We start from the raw sequence: 23,253 nt of genomic DNA, 5'->3' as shown, positions 1-23,253 counted from the left end.
GCCAGGATGTTGCTCTGTGGCTTACCGTTTTTCTGAAACTCACTGTTTAACTCAGACTCAGGCCATGGTGACCCTACTACCGAATTGTTTTCAATGTTAAATAAGAATCACAGCCAGACACTAGTCAGATTATAAGACTGTAGTAGTAAAATATAAATATAAACAAGAATCTGGAAATAATCACAGTTGCTTACCTCAACAAAACATGCAGTTCCCAAAATTTTGGTGAATATGAAAAGTGTTTTCAGGCAATAAAAAGCAAGTCATCTTATCTTACTAGTGGGATTGTTTAATCACAATAATTTAACATATAAATTACACTTTAATATTTGTTTAAATTACTGGACTTTATTTTAATTATATATACATATACTTTATTTACTACATACTCATATGTACTTTAAAATATACAAGGTAATACATATATGTATACATATAGATACATAAATTTAGCTATTATTTTCTCTGTTGTTTGTAGAAAAATTTTTTCTCACTCCTCAAACTGCCATCTTTCCATGAATTTTATTTCTGTTTCTGCCTCTGAGGAAGAAGTGAGGATGGAGGTGACTTGGACCTTTATCTGTGCACAGTCTGCTCATTATTCCTTTTATTTTCTTTGATTTCAAGTCGATGTATTTGTAATGTCTATGTTAACATAATTCTGCCTCACAGGAAAATGTACAAAAAGTAACCTGATCTACCATAAGTACATTTTTTACACTTTTAATTAAATTTTTATTCGTTCTCTGAGAATTTCATACTATTTGTTTTGATTATATTCATTTTTCCCAACTCCTAGAAGATCCAACCGACTACATACACACACAAGATTATGTGCTCTCTTTGTTTTGTTTATATATTTGTTTTATTGGAATACAGTTTGTGATGTACATATACTTTTTCATGTGTAGCCTTTCATTAGATCATGAGAAAACTACAAGGGGACACGCTCTCAAAGAAAACACTTTCAAACACACAAATTGTGTTAGAGTGAAGGAGATAGCATTTATTTGAAATGAACCCTTGAATATGGACTGCATCTCATCTTAGAAGCAATTTTTCCTTTTATAATGTCCATATTTCTTTCATCATGCAAAAGCTTTAGGCAGAATCAGAGGACCAGTGAGCAACTGTGACTTCTCTGCTTGAAAGGCAAGAGCATGCGCTTATACATGTAACCACTAGAGGGCAGTCATGTAATTGATAGACTAGCTAAAGGATTAAAATCTTCAAAGAGGCTGATGCATTTTTACTACCATATGAAAACGCAGTAAACTTCAAACCCCTACCCAGATCTAGCCAATGGACAGGACATTCTCCACAGTTGAGTGGAGAGTCGGGGCTGACTTTCACACAAACTCTGGTGCCCCGTATTTGACCACGTTCCCTGGAAAGGGAGACCTGGTGGCACTCAGAGGAAGGACAGCAGGCTACCAAGAAGAGACTTGATACCCTATGAGCATATACAGGGGGAGGAGGTCCCCCTCAGTCACAGTCATAGGGGAGGGGAGTAAGGGCAAAGTAGGAGGGATGGAGGAATGGGAGGATAGAAGGGATGGGATAACAAATGAGGTGTAATATGAACAAATTAATAATATATATTAAATTAAAAAAAGAAAGAAAAGGCTGCTCCCATCAACCCACACTTCGGGCATTACATATGAGGAAATCTGTGAAATATTGGGCCTGAAATATATCTCATTTTGTAAAAGAACTGAAATCATTCTGAATATGTTCTTACTCCAGTCTAAACTTTAGACAGAAAACTAACAAAATGTAAAAGAAAAATAAATTCCATATGGGAAATTAATGACTCTATGTCCAAATTACACACAAGTATATAGAAGCACAAATAATAAATATTGTTTAATTAACAGTGAAGTTCTTATTTATCTAAATTCCTGCTAGGAAGAGCTACATAGAGGGAAAGGCAGACACTGCAATATACATGCCATGTGCACTTCCAGTGCCTGGATCACATTAAAAGGGATGATTTTGATGTTTTTTTAAAAAAGATTTCTTTATTTGTTATGTATACAATATCCTGTCTGCAAGCCAGAAGAGGACACCAGATCTCATGATAGATGGTTGTGAGCCACCATGTGGTTGCTGGGAATTGAACTCATGACCTTTGGAAGAGAAGTCGGTGCTCTTAACCTCTGAGCCATCTCTCTAGCCCAATTTTGATGTTTTTTTTTTTTTTTTTTGAGACAGAATTTCACTTGGTGGCTTACAGTTTTCTGTAACTCACTGTTTAACTCAAACTTAAGCCACGATGATCCTCCTATCAAATTGTTTTGAATGTTAAAGAAAAATCACAGCCAAACACTAGTAAAAATATAAGAATGTAGTAGTAAAAATATAAATACAAAAATAAATATAGAAATAAGTATATTTGCCTACCTAAGAACAACATGCAGTTCCCAAAACATCAGGAAATACGAAATGTTTTCAGATGATGAAAAAAAAAAAACCAAACCAAAACATGTCTGCTTAACAGTGTCTTAATAGTTTTGTCACTGATATTTATTACTTTGACAAAATGTACAATTTCTGATAGCTTATGCTTTCTACATTTCTCCTTGGCTGTGCTGCCACAATCATTTACATTAATGATTTCATGGATTCATATTGTCTCATTATCTTAAGCAACTATTCTGGTGACATGTTCTGTTTTGTCATTGTAGATATATCTTAAGTTTTACCTTTCTCTTTCAGTTTTTCCCCTTCCCTGTCTCACTTTTTAAAATTTTAGTTTTAAGGCATGAAGTTTTCTGGATGCTCGCTTGTTTCATTCCCTCTGCAAAGAGAGACTCTCTCTAAGTGCATATCTTCATTTGTGTGACTTAAAACACACTTTTCATTAGTGCATATTTGTTCTCCAGTGAATCTTTTGTTGATTAACTTTAATTTATGTGCATAGTTCTGTAAATTTTTTCTTATGATTTGATAAAATTTGTTGTGAAACATTCTGGTCACAGATTATTTTTTAAAGGGTTTAGTTCCAATTATCTCTGTATACCAGCTAGAAGTACATGAGCATCCTCCTTGCTTGTTATTTACTTTGGTTATTTGAGATTTTCATTTCAGAAACATGTACACATTTAATTGCTAAGTTACCCCTGGTTTCTTTTTAAGATATGTATGGTTCTGTAGAAACAGTTTCTATTCTTTAAAAAATATCAATTTTACGTGAAAAAATAGATGTTTTCCCTGCATGGATGTCTCCACCATATCATTGCAGTGTCCATGGGAGGCCAGAAGAGGGCACTATCTACACCCTTGGCTGGAATGACACGTGTTTGTGATTATCCATGTGGGTTCTTGGAATCTTCCCTGGGTCCTCGGGAAGATGCAGCCAACCTTCTTAATCATTAATCCTTCCCTTCAGTCCCATTTTTTACTCTTGATTTTAGGTTACTGGACACATATTCTCAGTGAATCTCATGAAGCAACATTAGTTGTTCAAGTTGTAGTAGGAGATCACCCTCTTGCTGTCCTCCTTGTTATATTTCCTTTCTGTTACTTTGAGTTCTCATGCACTGTAATTTCCATCACACGCTTCTTCCTGGTAAAGTTTTCTGTCATGTTTTATGGTCACCTGAATTTAATGTTTGTACCTGACATGACTAGAAGTGCAGATTAGCTTTCAAAGCAGTGGGGTAGAAGGACCAGCATGGTTTGGAGTCTGCGCTAAACAGTGAGTTTCAGAAAACCACATACTGCACCCATGAGATCTTGTGTTGGAATCTGACAGAATTCTTCCATTCACAATTCACCACACGCTGGAAGTGCACCCAGTCTATCTGAGGTTCTGTAATTTACTCTAACTACTTAGTCCCTGGTGGAGCCTCAGGGATACACCTGGATCCAGAAACTACAGTGTAGTCACTGAAGTCTTCCTATTTGTTTAAACTCCCATCTTCTCTGGTGGAATCCCCACAATATTTGAAACAAAAGACCAGTAAGATTTAAAATATGCCCATTGGTCTGGAGAAATGGCTCAGAGGTTTAGAACATTGCCTGTTCTTCCAAAGGTCCTGAGTTCAATTCCCAGCAACCACATGGTGGCTCTCAACCATCTACAATGTGATCTGGTGCTCTGTTCTGGTGTGGAGGTATATATGCAGATAAAACACTGTATACTGAATAAATAAATAAATCTTTAAAAAATAAAATGAAATGAAATATGCCCAAAATGAAGCAATGCAAGACCAAATTATTCTGTGGACAGATACTTGCTTTGTATTCCAGGCTGTCATGAATGCATCATTCTCCTGCCTGACCTTTCCATATGCTTGGATTGTAGGCATAAGCTCCCACACTGAGCTCTAACTCTATTAAATTTAGTGAGATCACTTATATAACTCTTAAGCTTCAATATTGATTAAAGGTTTTGAGATAGTTTTTAACTGGTATATTGTAGAATTTTTTTGTCTATAAGTTATCTTTTAAGGCACAAATCCAATTCATATTGTTTTCACTTGATATGAATATTATTTAAAACATGCATTTAATTATTCTACACATGTACTCTTATTAGCAAAAACTAGTTGCACATGCTAATAAGATTAAGTGTGATTTTGTGTATATGAAAACCATATGCATGGATCCTGTGTGTGTGCATCTTTCCTTTTCTGGGTCCTTCCCTCTTACAGGTGATTATGATCAGTATTCTGTTTTTAGAGGGAATTGTTTTTCACAAAATTTTAATATATATTATGCATTAACAGTTATGTTAAATTACTGAACTTTATTTTAATTATATATACATAATCTTTACTTACCACACCCTCATATATGCATTAAAATAAACAAGATAATAATATACATATGTAAATGTACACGTATATTTACCTTTTATCTTCTCTCCTATTGTTTTTCTTTTCCACTGCCAAATCAGCCATCTAATCATACCTTATTTTTGTGTCTTGTTCCAAAAAAGAAGTGAGGAACAAGAGCATGTGACCTTTATCTAGTCACAGTCTGTTCTTGAATACTTCCATTTCATACCTGCTCATTCCCGCTTTTATTTATTTTTTATATTTTCATGTCAATGTATTAGTAAACATTTATGTTAACATATTTTTGCCACACAGAAGAATTTATAAAGTACTGTGCCCTACCATAAATAAACGTTTTTATATTTTTATGTAAATGTTTAATTAGTTCCCTGAGAATTCCATATACTGTGCTTTGATATCTATTTCCTTTCACACCTCTTCCAGATTTTTGTGCCCTCTTTGTTTTTTTGTTATTTATCTTTACATTATGAGCTTCCAGCTGTGATGCCCATATATGTGCCCTTCCATTAGATCATGAGTAAACTACCAGGGGACACGCTCTTTAAACACACAAATTGTGTTTGAGCCAAAGAGTAAATGAATAGCATTTACTTAAAGCTGAAGCCCTTGAATACTGACTGAATCTCAGATTAAAAGTGAAATTTCCTTTTATAATTTCCATATTTCTTTCCTCATGCAACAGCTTTAGGCAGTTACTATAAAGAATCAGACAGGTGAGCAGCTGCGCCTTCTCTGACTGAAGGGTGAGAGCATGCAGTTTTACATGTAACCACTAGAGGGCACACATGTAAATGATAGATTAGAAAAGGGATGAGAAGCTTCCAAAAGTCTGATGCATTTTTATTACTTTATGAAAACACTGCTCCCATCAAGCCAGACTATAGGAATTGCATGTAAGGAAATGTGTTCAATATTGGACCCAATATGTCTCATATTGTAAAAGAATTGAAATCATTCTGAATCCATTCTTACTCCAGTCTATACTTGAGACAGAAAACTAACAAAATTTAAATGAAAAATAAATTCCTTATGGGAAATTAATGACTTTATTTCCAAATTATATACTGGTATAAGAAAACCACAAATCATAAATACGATTTCATTAACAATGAAACTTTAATTTATCTAAATTTCTACTTAGAGTAAACACCCTGAGTTATGCACTTCAATTACCTCGATAATATTGAAAGGGAATTTTGATCCTTTTCAGAGACAGAATTTTACCTTGCAGCCTCTGGTTTCCTGGAACACACTGCTTAACTCAGACTCCAGTCCACATGATCCTCCTACCCAATTGTTTTGAATGCCAAACAAGAATCACAGCCAAACACTGATAAAAATATATAAATATAGTGGTAGAATATAAACATAAAAATGAATACAGAAATAATTATAGTTGCTTACCTCAAAATAACATGCAATTCCCAAAACTTCAGTGAACATTAAAAATATTTTTAGATGATGAAAGAACATGTTTGCATACTAGTGTCTCAAGAGTTTTCTCATGGATATCTATTAATTTAAAAAATGTGCAATTCTAGATAATTTATATTTCTTATATTTATCTTTGACAATGTTACTGTAGTCCATACAACAATGATTTCTATTCAAGAATTGTCCTCTTACCTTAAAGCACTATAATGATGCCCTGTTCTGTCTTTTCATATTATATGTGGCTAAGCTTTCCTTTTCTCATTCTGTTTCTCTCCCCCCCCTTTCTGTTTCACTTTTTAAAATTTTATTTTTGGAGCACCATAGTTTATTGGCTATTTCCTTCTTTCATTCCCTCCACAGAGAGAGAGTTTATCCACGTCGCTGTCTGCATTCGTACATCTTAAAACATACCTTTCATTACCACACATTTGTCCTTCAGTGAATCTTCGATTGATTTACTTCAATTTATAACCAAAGTCCTGGAAATATTTTTGTGAAAAATTCTGTCTGGGGATTTTCTTTTTAAGGTTTTTAATTCCAATTACCTCTCTCTACCAGCTAAAAATATGTTAACACCTCTCCCTTGTTATTTACTTTGCGTAATTTGAAGTATTCAAGTTTCTATTTTCTATGATGTGCATACTTCTATGGAAAAAGTGGGAATAACATTTTTATTCTTTTAATAGATTTCTTTTTTTTACTTATATGGGTGTTATTTTTTTTTTCCTGCATGAACGTCTGTGCACCATACTGTTGCAGTGCCCATGGAGGTCCAAAGAGGCCATTAGATGCTCTGGGACTGGAGGGACAGATGGTTGAGATCATCCATGTGGGTTCCTGGAACCTTATGTGGGTCTTCTGGAAGATCAGCCATTGCTGCTCATCATTAAGGCAGGCATGTTGATAGTGGATGCAAATATTTTTCCATTGATTAATTTATTTATTGAATTTACATCCTGATCACAGCTTCCCCTCTCCATTCTTTCCTCCCAGCCCTTCCCTCTCCCTTCGCTTTCCTCCACTAACCCTTCTTTTTCCTCAAAGAAGGGGAGGCCTGCCATGGATATAAACCCATCTTGGCATACCAGGTTGCAGTAGGACTAGGTGTGTCTTCTTCTGAGGCAAGACGAAGCAGCCCAGTTTGGGGAAAGAGATCCAAAGGGCAGGCAACAGAGCCAAAGACAGCCCCTGTCCCTGCTGTTAATACGTACAGGGCCTCGGTCAGTTCCATGAATGTTCTGTGGTTGATGTTTCAGTCTCAGTGAGCCCCTATGAGTCCAGGTTTGTTGATTTTGCAGATCTTCTTCGTGGTGTCCTTGACACCTCTGACTCCTTCAATCCTTCCTAACCCCTCTTCCACAAGATTTCTGAGCTCTGCCTAAATATTTGGCTGTGATTCTTGTTTAGCGTTCAGAACAATGGGGTAGGAAGATAACCATTTGGAATCTGAGTTAAACAGTGAGATTCGGAAAAACACAGCCACAGAGTGAAATCCTGTTTCCAAAATATACCAACATCTCTCCCTTTCAGTATGAACCAGATATTTGAGGTGCACACGATATGCGTGGCTCAGTGTCTGCATTTCCCTCTAAATAGCTCATTCTAACATAAATTTGGATAAATAATGACTTCATTTTTTAATCAACTCATATTTTTGATTTGTGGTTTCCTTATACCTGTGTATAATTTGGAGCTCTAGTCATTAATTTCCCTAGTGGAATTTATTTTTGTTTCACATTTTTTTTTAAGTTTTCTCTCTCAAGCATAGACTGGAATAATAATGTACTCAGAATGATTTCAATACTTTTATAACACGAGGCATATTTTAGGCCCAATATTTTACAAATTTCCTTACATGCAATTCCCATAGTCTGGATTGATGGGAACAGTGCTTTCCTATGGTAATAAAATACACTATTTATTTCTATGTTTTATTATAAAAACTCTGAGAGATTCAGGACCTTGTATGAGAATTGGTAATAACCCAAAGGAGATTAAAACAACCATATATAATTAATTTAATTCAGGACTAAGTGGGCCTGACCATTGTTATTCTTGATTCCTTGTACTTTATATTGTTTAGGAGGTCATTCTTATTGCTAAAAGAAAATGCAGAAATAAATTTATTGGTTCAAAGAATAAGTTAAATTTGTAAGTTGGTTTTCCCCTTTCACAAGATGTCAGAAAATTGATTGGTAGCCACATCCCAAAGCCCTGACCCTCTCCCTCTGCTTGCTTCTTCAATGTACAGCAATGGTCTATCGTACCAGACAAAGAATGTCAACTAAGTGTCTGGAATTTGGGATTTTATCAGTTTTTTTGTGGTACTAAGAGTCACAGCTCTAACACTCAGTGCTAGGACACCACCGCCTGCTAAAGTGAAACCAAAGCCTTAACCCGTCAAGTTTGTTTTTGCAAAATATCTAAACAATACTAACCTGGCTTTTTTGCTTCTGTAGTTCTGCTTTTTGTTATCTGAGGTTTCTTAACTCAGGAAAAAAATTTTTTTTTCTTAAACATCTCCTTTCTGGCATAAATCTGGATGTGCACAAATATCGCTGTTAATCAAATCGTATTTTCAATTTGTGCTTTTTCTCATATCTGTGTGGAATTTTGAAACAGAGTCACTAATTTCCAATGATTTGTTAATGGTTTTTCTTTTATATTTTGCTGTTTCCCTGTCAGAATTCTTTCATATCATCGAAAGAAATGAGGAAATAACTTTCTCAGTCTAAAGACTAAGTTAAAATTGTAAGTTCATTTCCCTTTTTCAAGGCATATCGGAAAATAGGTAGTAGCTTGCTTCATCCCATGCCAGATTTTCAGCTGGAATAATAGTATATTTAGAGGATTTCAATTCTTTTAAAACAAGACATGTTTCAGGGATAATATTTCCTAAATTATCTCAGTAATTTAATTCCTACTGTCTGAATTGTAGAGCAAAGTGTTTTCATATCATAATAGCAACACATCAGACTTTTTTGGAGCTTTTAATTCCTAGGTAGTCCGTCAGTTATTTGTGAGACCTCTAGTTGTTTCATGTGTTCGTGCACGCTCTCACAATTTAGACTAGAACACTCTCAAATTTTAGACTAGAAAACTCATTTTGGCAGTTCATGAAGAGAACTCCTTATTCTCTTCAATTGCCTAAAACATTTGCATTATGGAGCAATGTGAAAATTATAGAAGAATATTTTTGCTTTATAAGATGAGATGCAGTCCACATTAAAGGGCTCCAACTTCAAGTAAACACTAGCCCTTTATTTCGTGCCCCAAACGCAATTAGCATGTTTGAAAGTGTTTTCTTTAAGATAGCATCTGCCCCTTTGGTAGTTTCCCCACACTCTAATGGAAGGCCATACATGGAAGAACAATGGGACATCACAAACTAGATTTGATTGATGTAAAAAGCAAAAAGAGGCCTCAAAATGTTGTGTGGGTATGAAAGAGGTTGCATCAGGGAGAAGCTGGAAAAGGAAGTGAATATAATCAAACTACATTGTGTGGAATTTTCAGAGAACTAATAAAAAACTAAAAACAAAATAAAAGAATAGTTATGGAAGAATACATTATTTAGAGTAGGTTCTTCTATGAAGAAAAAATATCTGTTAACAGGAAACATTCAATTATACATTGACTTGAAATCTAAAATTTTTTTTGAAATAGTCATATATAAAAAGGGACTATTTCAAGAGAGGATGTATCTAAATATGGGTCCAAGTCCCCTCCATCCTTAATTTCTATTTAGCCAGAAGCAGTAATAAAATACATGGTCAGATGGCTAGTTCATGAGAGGCAAAGGAAAAACCTCTAAAAAACAGGGAAAAAGAGGTAAATGAGATATTACTAAATAATGACATGTGCATTTTAATGTATGTATGAATATGTAGTAAATAAAATTCCCATATATAATTAAAGTATAATGTTTAATAATTTTACATAATTGTGAGTGTATAGTTTATATGTGATAAAAATGTGATAAGAAAAATTAGATCTTAAAATAGAATAGTGACCAAAATCACCTAGAAGAGAAAAGGAGCCAGTAGAAAGAAGGCTTTTGCAAAGGACCCATGCATACTATTTCCATATACACAAAATAACACTGAATATTATTAGCATGTGAAATTTGTTTTTGTTAATATAAGTACATATGTGGAAAATAAAATTGATCTCTTAAAAATATTCATATTAAATTAAAAGAACAGTGCTTGTATTTGTGTCCTACAGGATAGCTTCTACACAACTATTTTCTACTATGTACCTATTAATATTTCAAAGGCTTTCATTATTATTAGAATTTAGAGTTACAGATAGGGATCTCACTAAATTTAAAGATGGTTGAAGCTCAGAATGGCAGCTCAGGTCAGTAATCAAAGCATGAGTAAGTTCAGGATCATCCCAGACAACAAAACATTCCTCTGCCCTCACATTAAATAAATAAATAAATAAATAAATACGCATAATTTTTGAAGGGTTTCATTTTGCTTTTACTACTTTTTTTTAATTGACTTACTTCAGTTGCAATGTGGATTATCTACCAGAGAATGCAGGTCAAAAATGGGTTTAAGCCAATAGAAAGCCTTTATTGTCTGGCCAGAGTCTACGGTGGATGCTTGGGATACCATTTTAAGGACAAGCCTTTCTAGGGTAAGTTTTTAAGCACAGAATCCTTATCCTGAGTTGACATACCTCAGTTAAGAGGAAGACTGAACAAGAACAGTTGCAAACTGGAAACACAGAAGCCCAAAGGCAAGTTCATACCACTGTTTCAGCAGGAAATATCAGCCACATAGGATACAGTCTTTTAAATGAAAATTTAGCAATATCTTGAGCATATAAAACATACCAATATTACCATGACAGCATATAAATCAAGCTTAATTTGACATGTGTAGAGCAGATGAAGCAACTAATCTTTAAGAAACCCACACACATGTTCTTAGATGTGTCTTTTGTCTGAGCACCTTCTCATCCTAACCCTTAGGCTTACATCTGCATTAAACATCTGTCGTAAGATCTCAAAAAGCTCTAAAAGTTTTAATGAAATTCTAAAATTATTAATGATTATACTATGGTGATTATAAAGCTAGTGTGCTTATTATAATGAATGTGACTTTGCTGGTTGTAAAAGCAAGTTGTTACTGTATTATTTAAGCCTCTTCTAGGTCCATATTGAAATTAAAAGAAAATCTGAGGCACGGGACTATGATTCATTGCATGTATGTATGTATGTATCAAAACCTGGGTTCAAGTTCAGACAACCATTTTCAAAGGCTCAGTATGAGAAGCACCTGTCTATAGTCACAGTGTTCCTATTATTAAAAAAGACATAGATACAGGAGACCTCCCCAGAAACTGACAGGCTATATGGCATACACAAGAGCAGACAACAGGGGGATTTTGTCTTAAATAGAGTAGGATTTGAGGGCAGATTCCAGCAGCTGGACCTATAATATTATCTATGGCAAAATACACAGCATACACACACACACACACACACACACACACACACACACACACACACACACGTAATGTTTTGATAAATGATTTAGAAATAATTTTTTATCCAGTTATTCATTCAGAATCATTAGATATTCATTATACAAACAGCCCATCAGTCCCCATGAATTTCCATTCTAATTCCAGCCTTAATTCGTGGCTGTCAGAGGAGCAGAGAGACAAATGTCCACCTGCATGCAGAAAGGTGCCTGTGTCTGATCTTTTGGAGTAGAATTACATACAATGGCTTTTAAATTTTCAAGGGAAAAATAAATTTGTTTATAGATATGAAACAATATTCATTCAACAGTTCATGTCCTTGGAACTCTCAGAGAGCCTACCAACATACTGCTGTGACATGGATCTAGTAAAGAAAAATGAACTGACAAAGAGAGAGTCTAGTCAGATGAATCTAACATAGATTATATACATATGAACTGACAAAGAAAGAGTCTAGTCACGTTATTGTAAAATATAATATATACATCGCTCAAACTTTAGCTGTGGGCACCAATATTGTTCAAATTATTACTTTTTTAATAATAAATTTTCTTTAATACTTACACATGGTTGTTAGCCAGCCATTATTTATTCTTATTTTTTTTTTTTAGATACAAGACCATACTATGTTCCCCAGGATAGCACTGGCCTCAAAATCATGGGAATTTTCTCATTTCCACTCATTAGTGCTAGGATTATAGCTATGCACCATTGTGCCTGGCTTACTTTCTAATACCAAACATGGTAAAAAAAAAAAAGTAAAATTAATACTAGTGACACAAAGATTTCAGTTAGATAGTAGAGGACATGAAACCATAAGGCTTCTACAGACAGTTAATTCCTGTCCCCAGCTGCCCCTTCAGTGCTGCTGAGGCAGTAGCTGGGAAGCATAGCACTATTGTGAACGAGCTTGCTTTGAGACTATTGTGTTCTTTTTAACTGTGGACATGTTGAGTGTGTGGGGGTTAGCTGTGCAACCCTGCTGCTTGAAAAGAAAGACATAGGACCAGCTGCCTTTTCAATGCAGCCCCACAGTCTAGTCTCCAGTCTCTGGAACTATTTGTCAAGCTGTCTACACTTTCCCTCTCCTGTGCGCTGCCTACAATCTCCACCTTTGCCCTTGTCAGTTTGTACCCTAGCAACATGATGTTCCACACAATCTGCGTTAGAGTTGTGCTTCTGCATTCTCCACTCGGATCTCCTATTTCTGGACATTCAGGAGACCCTTTGTTGCAGTCTTAGGGCCCAAAGTCTTCTGGATTTTTCTTGAAAAGACAGTTCTACTTAAACAAAAAATGGAAGAAGTGATCAGAGGTATGTTTTCAGAGAATCTTTGAATATATTGATGCTAAAAGAGAGAAAAAAAAGAAGGGAGGGAGGGAATCAAAGAAGGGAAAGAATATGGTTTCAGGTGGTCAGAGAGAAAATTCTGAATATAGCTTCTTGGCCAAGATGTAAAATTGTTGTTTAATATACTTTCTTGGTCAAAATGTAAAATTGTTGTTTAATATACCTTCTTGGCCAAGATGTAAAATAGTTGTTTCTTTCTCTCAGGGTATCCCAACAAATATTTATAGTTACTGGTCTACTTGGAATTTTTAAAGATTAGCATGTGACTTTAATTTCTAATATAATATTACTGAATATCACTCTTACATGAATTGTCATTATGAAGTAGAGGACACAATATACACAGGACTGGAAGCCAAATACAGCAGCAAAGCCTTGAACATATTAAGAATGCATTGATTAATTTTCAGTTCTTTAAAGTTTGAGGTGAAAGAGTGGTCTGAGTCAGTATTAAAGGTACCTGGTTAATATAGTTGGTGTGAGTGTCTAAAGTATGGGTGGATCATTGTTGTTTAATAATTTAAATAATTTATTTAAAAATTAAAAGCAAGATCCTAAGAAATTTCATTTACATTTCAGTTATTCAGAATCCAAGAGAGGCTAGTGAACTGAAAAGCATCCCTATAAATTGTTTATAGAGATTTCTAATGCTTTATAAACACAAGATTAATGTAATTTATATGTGGTTCTTGAGATAAATCAATACTGAAAAAAGTATGAGTTCTACAAATATCCAAGATACTTAAATTTATAAACTGTGGGTAGTTTGGTATTTAAGGCTAGGATCTACACTAATCCTTTTTATATTTAAAAATTAGTCAGGCTGTTAAAAGAGTTAGCATTAACTAATACATAGAGAACACTGAAGAGAAAATATATTCTTTACAGTTCAAATATATCCTACTTTGGAAAACCTATTATCTGACTAAAAATTCATAATCACTATGCAGAGGAGAAAAATAAAAAATAAGCAAGAGTTTCTTGATTCAAGATGAAAACCAAAGGAATGATTAAATGTTGCCCATGGAGGATGCTTTATATTTAAGTAAAAGTGAATTTTAGTTGGTGACAATAAATTTCACAGGATAAACAATCTTAATTTCCATAAATTCAATCCACTTTACAGATTTAAGGATCATTTATGTCTGTATACATGCTATATAAATTGTACTTTATTTATTGAGTTTCTGAGCACCATGCTTGCTAAGTATGCAAACAAACTAACTTTTTTTTCTGTGCATAATTTAAAATTTTTCCTGTTAGTAAACTCATTGCTTTCTGATTCTAACAAATCTGATTTCTTTCCTTGTTCTGTTGTAAAAGTGGGAACTTTAAAAAATACAAGCTTTTCAACTTTTATGTTTATTTAAGAGTAAAAGTTTTATCAAACCTTATTTCAGAATTACTTATGTAGCTTACTTAATTGATCTGTATTTCTGTTTCTGGTAGTTTTACTAATGGATGTTTCTAGATATATGACCATTTATGAAAACTCAAGTTTCATATTCAAATGTTTTCCCCAATACCATTTCATAGGTTTTAGGTTTCTCATAAACTAGTGGCACTAAAAACATCTTAAGACTTTTAGATTTGCTGTTAATTAGTGCCAGCTCTTTTTAAAATAGGTGACAGTTGCAATCTAAGCCTTTTATTACTTTTTCTTAATAAGTTACACAATAAAAATTTTGCTTATTCTATTGTCCTTATTTCATGCTTATTCTGCTTAATTTACCTGTTTTTAAAAACAGGTAAAATTCTATGATAATGTTCCTCCTTGCTTAGCATTGTTTGTTGTTGTTGTTGTTGGCTTTGTTTAATGGGGACATACTTTGATGTGGATGATTATATCATAGACATTAAGAGTTTCTTTAAACTTGAGCTTTTAGACTCTCTACGATAAAATTATTTTAGCAAACATAATAGAATGTTTAGAGAAAATGTAGTAAGTTAAATATTTCAAACACTGCAAATTCGGATAATTAAGTTCTGAAAGGAAGAACTATTACTCAAAAAAAAAAAAAAAAACCCCCGTATAACTACAGTATAAAATTTACTATGCCACTATAGTAGCATTGAAGAAATAGAATGTATCTACAAAAGAAAAATTAAAAAGGAACAACTCAGTGTGGATATGGCAACAAGGCAGAGCTGGTAGTTTGAAAGGCTCTCTGCAGCAGGATGGCATGAAAAGAAGAGCGGGGAACAAAGGGTCTCTGAATCAAAGCAACCGAAAACAGTTAAAGCCTGGGTCATTTGCGTACTTTGCTTTATTAAGGCTTCATCAAGGCTGCACCAAATTTGGGCTTCTACACTGTTGGGGGAAAAGAATGTAACAAAAGCAGGAAGGCTCTAAGAAACCTCAATTCAGAGGACTCCCGCCTAATTAAAGTACACCCAAATTAACCCTTTAAGGGACTAAAGACGGAAAGAAATCCTGTCAGGTCTGTAAGGGCCAAAGGAGAAAAGCTTAGGCAGGGTCGCTGTTCTATTTTAAAAATTAGTCGCCTATAAACAAAAGAGTAAACAGAAAATAACTTATAATGCTTATGAAGAAATGTTTTTATAAACTCCAAGAGCAGCAGATGGCAGAGGTAAGGATTGTATAGCTTTCTTTACACAAACATAAAATAATGGAATACAGTGCGTACAAGGAAAACCCGGGGAGATTAAGAGATCAACCTTGAGTGGAAACAATGTACAAACGGGGATTCGGGGCTTAAAAATCACATTAGGAGACCCCGGTGAAGCCCGTCCGGCGATCGTAAACTCTTAGCGGCGAGAGAAAAACATGGCTGAAGCAACTTCCGCTGAGCGCCGGAAAGTGGTGTCTCAACCGGAAGTGTCCGTCTGCCTGGAAGCAGGTAGGAACCAAAGTTTACAGGGAACAGGGAGCAGGTGGGAAGACAAAAAGTGGTGCACTTCTTCCCGAGAAGAAGCGGAGGATCGGTCCAGCTCCAGCTCCGCGATTCAAGCACAAAAACGATACAATATTAGAGGGTTTCTGGACAGTGTCAGGGGCAGGCAATAACGATGGAAGAGTCTACAGCTCCCTCTAAATCCTACGCCGCCGCAGGTGCCGAGGCAGGTGCCGAGGGGGGGGAGGGTGTGTCAGTTCCCCCCCTTCCTGAGTTTGAGGCCTCCGGAGCTTCTGCGGTAGTCAGCTCAGCCCCTCTGCAAGAGGCGGCGGGCCTGGCACCGTTCCTTGTGGCTCCTGTCCCAGCGAACCGGCGCGCGGCGAGTTTGAGGCCCGCTCCAGCCGCAGGGGGCGGAGCCAGGTCTGCTCCGGAGCGCAACAGTGGCAGCTGGACAAAGCAGATCCTCTGCAGGTATTATCTGCATGGGCAGTGCAAGGAGGGCGATAACTGTCGCTACTCTCATGACCTTTCTGGGCGGCGGAAAGCTAGGAGGGGCCAAGATTCTCAGCCTCGGGCCTCTGCAGACAGAGGGCCCAAGATGGCCACTCAGAGGGAGCCCCCGACTCAGGAAGTGGCAGAAGCCCCCCCTACTGCATCCTCAAGGTCCTTGCCTCTGATTGGCTCCGCAGCTGAAAGGGGCTTCCCAGAAGCTGAGATTGACAATGCAGGCATTGGCTCAGCTGCTGAAAGGGGCTTCTCTGAAGCCGAGATTGACAATGCGGGCCTTGCAGCAGGTGCTGCGGGAGGCGCGGGTGCAGAAGGCTGGGAGGGGGCGATTGAGTTTGTTCCTGGACAGCCCTACCGAGGTCGCATGGTCCCCCCGCATGGTCCCGAGGCTCCCCTGCCGAGCCCAGAAATTGAGAGAGAGCACATGGCTATGGGCATGGGGATGCCGCTGCCGCTTTGCCGCTATGCTGCCAGGGGACAATGCCTCCGTGGGGACAGGTGTGCATACCCCCACGGAGAAATATGCGACATGTGCGGGCAGCAGGTCTTGCACCCTTGGGATGCGGCCCAGCAGGAAGCACATAGAAGGGCCTGCGTTGAAGCACACGAGAGAGATATGGAACTCTCTTTTGCTGTGCAGCGCAGCATGGACAAAGTGTGTGGCATCTGCATGGAGGTTGTCTATGAGAAAGCCGACCCCAGCGATCGCCGCTTTGGCATCCTTTTCTGCTGCAACCACACCTTCTGTCTTAGATGCATCCGCAGGTGGAGAAGTGCCACACAGTTTGAGAACAGGATCAGTAAGTCCTGCCCACAGTGCAGGGTCTCCTCTGGCTTTGTCATTCCTAGTGAGTTCTGGGTGGAGGAGGAAGAGGAGAAGGAGAAACTTGTTCAGCAGTATAAGGAGGGTATGAGCCAGAAAGACTGCAGGTATTTTGCCGGAGGCCTAGGGCACTGCCCATTTGGAGAATTCTGTTTTTACAAGCATGAATACCCCGAGGGCTGGAGAGATCAGCCTCCAAGGCCAGATGGTGGTGGATCCTCAAGCGCCTACTGGCATCAAGTTTTGGAGCCTGTGCAGTTGCGAGAGGGAAAGGTGCTGTTTAAAAGCCGTAAAAAGGAGCTTGCCGTGCTTCGCCTGGCCAATCAGTTGCTTAAGAAGTTGCTTTGCCTGAGAGGCAGTTTTTCCTTCTCGGATGATCGGTGGCTCTTTCTTCAGTACCAGCTGGAAGAATATTTCAACTTGAATCTGTAGTATCTTGCTGTGGCATGTAGTCTAGTATGCTAAAGCTCTGTTGTCTGCTGTTGCTTATTTCCCTTTATTGACTGGTAAACCTATTGCTTTAAAAGGCTATTGAAGCAATCTTTATGCAGTATTGCTGTTTTTTCCTCTACTTCCCATTTCTCACTAGAATTGTGATGTTTCTCTGTGTTACAAAGTAACAAATCTTAAAAGTATTGTTTGGTGAAATTACTATTTCTGTCAGCTAATGACTTGTGGTGTCTTTTTCCAACAGGATTCAATCACTTCTAGTCTAGTGTTTACAGTTTTTCATCGTGAAGTCCCTTAAGAGTAAATGTGACAAGGTGACAAAAGTCTTTAACTGAATTATGAGCTTTTTGCTATATAGCCTTAAAAAAAAATGGACCCTTACAGGGCCTTGCAGCTGCTGTCTGTGTTTGTTTACATGTCTGTTTCTTCCCTTATCTTTCAAGTGCACTTGTTGACTTGTGGTTAATTTGTGATTCTGTTTACTTGACCAAAATGAGGTGCATATGTTTACATGTTTTTATCCTGTTTGGCTTGATGTGAAATTATTTATATTTGGAAATATATATTTAAGAATGATATATATATATGCGTATATGTACACAAAGATGTATTTGGAAAAAAGAATAAATATGGAATAATTATGGAAAAAATAAACACCATAATATATATGTTTGAAGTAATGAAATAAATGCAGAACTGAAAGCCTAATGTTAAAGTCTAGGTGTATGGGCTCTGTGTGAATTGTGTGGACGATTTTTCTGCCCCTGCACTGATGTCAGTGATTAGCGTCTAATAAAAATGACTGCTATGTGTATTGGACTCTTTTTAAAGGACTTATAAAACATTGGGGATTCCTATGATAGCATTAGCAGCTTTTAGCTGTTAAAATCACAAAAATGTGCCTCTAAATGTAGTCACCATCTGATTATTCTTAACAGTGGCAATTTCTGAACTCAAATACACTATCTTCAATAACTGGTTATGTTATACTTTAGAAACAAAGAACTTTTGAAAATAATTTTTATAATAAAAGTTATAAGACTATAAAAGAAAATGATAATAAATATTGAAATAAGTCAGAATATAAGAATGGAAATAAAAAGTGAGAGATGGGGCTTTTAAAATGTTAAACATAATAATATTGAAACATCCTAATATAATAAGCCGTAATTTGATCTAAAATTCATTTAAAAATCAAAGGTTATTTTACTTGCTTTAAATGGTACTATATTCTACTGAAAATGCACAATGATCATTAAAATAAAGCAGGAGGATTGTGGTGAAAGTAACTGTACAGGTACTGAAAGTATAACAGACCAACTTTCTACTAAACATTCCTGAAGAGGAAAAAGGTAAAAGCATTAAATTATAATCGATCTGGAATATATAACTTCATATTCCATACCCTTTCAATATGACACAATTAAACAAATGAATAATTCATAGAGATAATACATTCCAAGTGCTTAGTGGACAGTTTTACTATGTCTTTTAATAAATGAAGAGACTTGTTCAGTCACTGAACAGTGCAGTTTTAAGTCTCCCAATGGTACAGAATATGGTTCATTTTTCTTGACTGAAGTTGGTGAAAAATATGCTATGGGTCTCAGTTCTCTGGTATACACCATATTCTGACTATGTAACAAAGCCAACATATTTGCAGAATTTTTGTTGGTTACAAAGCATGTTTTGAAGCACTGGTTTTGTCAGAACTACCTTGAGTGGGACTTGCAAGTTTGCCATGTGATGAAATAAATGAGGTAAAAAAAAAAGTATTTAACAACAGGAATGTTATACAAGTATTACATTTTCAGAGCACTGAGATTAGGGTATTCTACCTCTGGCCCACATATTAAAACTCAGAAAAAGGTGTGTGTGTGTGTGTGTGTGTGTGTGTGTGTGTGTGTGTGTGTGGCTTAACTTCAACTTTTAAGCATGGATTCATCAGCTGGAGCAGGGCAGGACCAACCTTCCACAAAATGGGGTATTTTGGTGCTTTTATCTGTGAGGTGCCAGGCTCTGTTTAGTAGTGAATTGTTCACAGCAGGATATGCCATAATGCTTCCCTCTTCATTCCAAATAATGCATCAGTCAGGGGCCTGGACAGCTGACTATTTCCCCACTAAGTAGGAATTGGGGTTAGGTCAGATTAGCCAACCAAAGAATGAGATCAGATGGGGCATTTTTGAGGACTGCTGATTGTCAAGTCTCACAGGTGTTTCTATACTGGTTAAGGTGTAATGGGATTTTGATCTGAGCTTCAAAAGCTCTGAAAATTCTAATGTACACTGCACAATCTCATGAAATGATAAGAGTTTTCTTCAAGAAGTATATTGGAGTAGGACGTCATAATAGATTTCAGCAGTTACAGTGGTTTTAAGGCTAGTAGAGAAATGACAAGGAAGACAGATTACAGGGTAATAGAGTCTTGATTCAGGCTGTGTGGGATGCCAGGTAAGGGAGTGCTTGTGTCTACCTCAGTTTGTACATAGGAGAAGTGGGTGCAGTGTGACCTGTTTTGTAGAATCATTGTGCAGACCAAGTATGCTGTAGGCAAAAGGTTTGGAATATGTTTAAAAGTGTTTATGTACAAGTATAATTTGCATGCTTATCAGCTCAAGTGGCTATTACCAGAAAATGAATACTCTACCAGGTTTTTCTTTTATGAATCTTTGGAACTCAAGGTAAAATTTATTTTGACATTATTTTTTTGGGATTCAAGTATAGTACCTATTACCCTTACATTAATAATTTTAATTGGCTTTTCTTCCAGCAGAAATCATAGTTAAAGCTAAACATATTCTATTCAGTTGCTTAAGAATACCAAATATTAAAAGCCATTTCTTGTAGCAGATGCATAATGGGGAAATAGCAAAATACTTTTTAAAAATCAAAATTCCTTATTCATCTAATAGTTCATTAAGAAAGAGGTCAGTAACAGATGTCACTGCCACCAAAACCAAGTGAATTTATCTCAGCTGCTTTCCCAGGAAGGCTGTAGGTCCAGGCCTGCTGTACTCAAGAACAAAGGAACTCTTACCACACAAAGGTTTGCTTTGTGAGGAATTGAGAACAGGCTGCCCCTACCTCAAAAGAGCTTTTGAGCTTCATAAAAGAACTTTATTTCTAACTGAAACAGAAGGATTCTGGTGAAACACATTTAATTTCCTTAATTTGGTGGCTGTGCATGTATACAACATGCTAGTGTAATTTTACCTAGTTACCACTCAGTAAAGTTACAGAAACCACTGTTTCTCAACAGCTCATATCATTGATTCCATCTATGAAAATTTACAGACACACAAAAAAAGTGTAAGCAGCCCACAGTCAGTGCTTTTATGCACTTCTGCTTGCGTGTTTGCAAATCTTTTTTTTTTTTTTTTGCATGTTTGCAAATCTTAGCACTGTGGCTCCTGCTGACATATACAAGTGGATGGCCTAGGGATGTAGTTGAGAAAAAGTACTTTTAGAAATTATTTCTAGTGCCAAGAAACAATTACTATGTCAAATATCTTGCCATTGATGGCATGCTGACCAGAAATAGTGGCCAAGTAGTGGATTACAGTGAAATGGTCAGTTGCAAATTTAAACTAGTGATTGTTTTCATAAATATCTATGAATGTTGGTACAAAACTGGATGAGATAATTGTGTCCTCTGCCTCAGTTTGTACATAGGAGAAATGGGTGCAGTGTGACCTGTTTTGTAGAATCATTGTGCAGACCAAGTACACTGTAGGCAAATGGTTTGGAATATGTTTAAAAGTGTTTATATACAAGTAGAATTTGCATGCTTATCAGCTCAAGTGGCTATTACCAGAAAATGAATACCAGGTTTTTCTTTTATGAATCTATTGGAAATCAAGGTAAAATTTATTTTGATACTGTTTTTATAGGATTAAGTATAGTACCTAGTACCCTTACATTAATAATTCTAATTGGCTTTTCTTCCAGCAGAAATCATAGTTAAAGCTAAACATATTCTATTAAATTGCTTGAGAATACCAAATATTAGAAGCCGTTTTTTTGTAGCAGATGCATAATGGGGAAATAGCAAAATACTTTTTAAAAATCAAAATTCCTTATTCATCTAATAGTTCATTAAGAAAGAGGTAACAGATGTCACTGTCCTAGGAAAATAAAGATTATAAAATAAGATGATATTTTCTATCAAAAGAGAACAAGTATCTTTGTGTCTAAAAAGTATTAATCAGAAAAAGATTATTAATCAGTTTGCTAGTATAAAGTACATGTTATATTGATAGGTGATATAAATATGTATGTGCATATCTTGTTTGACTTCTAAGTTATTCATTTTGATTTTTATCAGGCAAAAAAAATAGTTATCTCTCATCAATAAGCATGATTTTGATGGGTAAATCTGTGCAAATGTGTGTGTGTATATATTATATATATATATACACAATATATATATATATACATATATATACATATATATATATATACACACACACGTACGCACACACTCACACGCAAATGGAACAAACGCAAGTGTGACATTTCAAGAGAGTATCAGAATGTCCAACAAGCCATAAGAAGACAAGTAAAGCCCTATGTAATCAAAATAACATAATTCCTATTATAACCCAAAAGGTGGTACTAGGGCAAAAGAGCTATTTTTATTATAGCAGATATAGAAATAGATACCAACCTGTAAATCTGGGGGAAAAATCACTTTTTAAGAAGTTTTTTTAAAAAATGCTTAAGACATGAAGTTTTATTTCAAAAAATTGATAGGGAAATTTGGTATTACAATTTTGTGTTTGATGATGTTCTAGTGATCTTCAAACAAGTCATTAATAATTTTTTGAGAAATGAAGAAACTTAGGAATGTCTGCGGTTGAAAACACAATTAATAAAGGCTCAACATTTTATAATAGTAAAAAAAAAAACCAGGTACAGTGGCAAATACTTGTAATCCTACCATTCTGGAGGCAAAGGAAACAGGATCATGAGTTTGAAACCTGCTTATGCTAAATAGCAAATTTCTGTCTCAGCAACATCAAAACACAGCTCTATATGAAGGGCGCTACCGTGGAGGTGAAACAAAGCATGGCGTGAGAACAAAGGGGAATGAGAGCCAATGAATGAACCCTGATGTCTCATAAGACACCGTGCCATGTATTCTGAGTGTGGAGAGACACAAGATGCATTCGAATTCATGTATTTCAAAAATGTGTGTGTGTGTGTGTGTGTGTGTGTGTGTGTGTGTGTGTGTTCGTGCAGATACACACATGTACCATCATGCTTAGCAAGAGTATATTTATCAGGCTCACAAATAGACATATATTTAATTCAAGTTTGTGATAAAGATCATTAAAACAACTTGGTATTATTCAATACAGATTGTATGAGCTACAAAACGACTTAGAAAATGAAGGTGTGGGGCTCATATGAACACCTTTCTAAAAAAAAAAAACATTTGGCAGAATCTTAACAATACATAGTAAAATACTTCGTGGATCTTACAGTGTGATTGTCTTTGTTATAATGACATATCTCATTTTATTTT

General features: G+C 36.0%; 1 protein-coding gene across 1 annotated transcript; it reads left to right on the top strand.

Moving 5' to 3' along the window:
* Positions 1-16,015: 16,015 nt before the first annotated feature.
* MKRN3 (makorin ring finger protein 3) lies at positions 16,016-18,690 on the top strand. Its single transcript, XM_084773954.1, has one exon. The coding sequence runs from the start codon at positions 16,119-16,121 to the stop codon at positions 17,703-17,705; it is 1,587 nt and encodes a 528-aa protein (XP_084630080.1). The 5' UTR covers positions 16,016-16,118; the 3' UTR covers positions 17,706-18,690.
* Positions 18,691-23,253: the final 4,563 nt, after the last annotated feature.

This window comes from Acomys minous (assembly GCF_964271855.1).
Source record: "Acomys minous genome assembly, chromosome: 2".
Lineage (NCBI taxonomy): Eukaryota > Metazoa > Chordata > Mammalia > Rodentia > Muridae > Acomys > Acomys minous.
The sequence above is the reverse complement of the archived record's forward strand: the minus strand, read 5'-3'. Positions and strand labels throughout refer to the sequence as shown.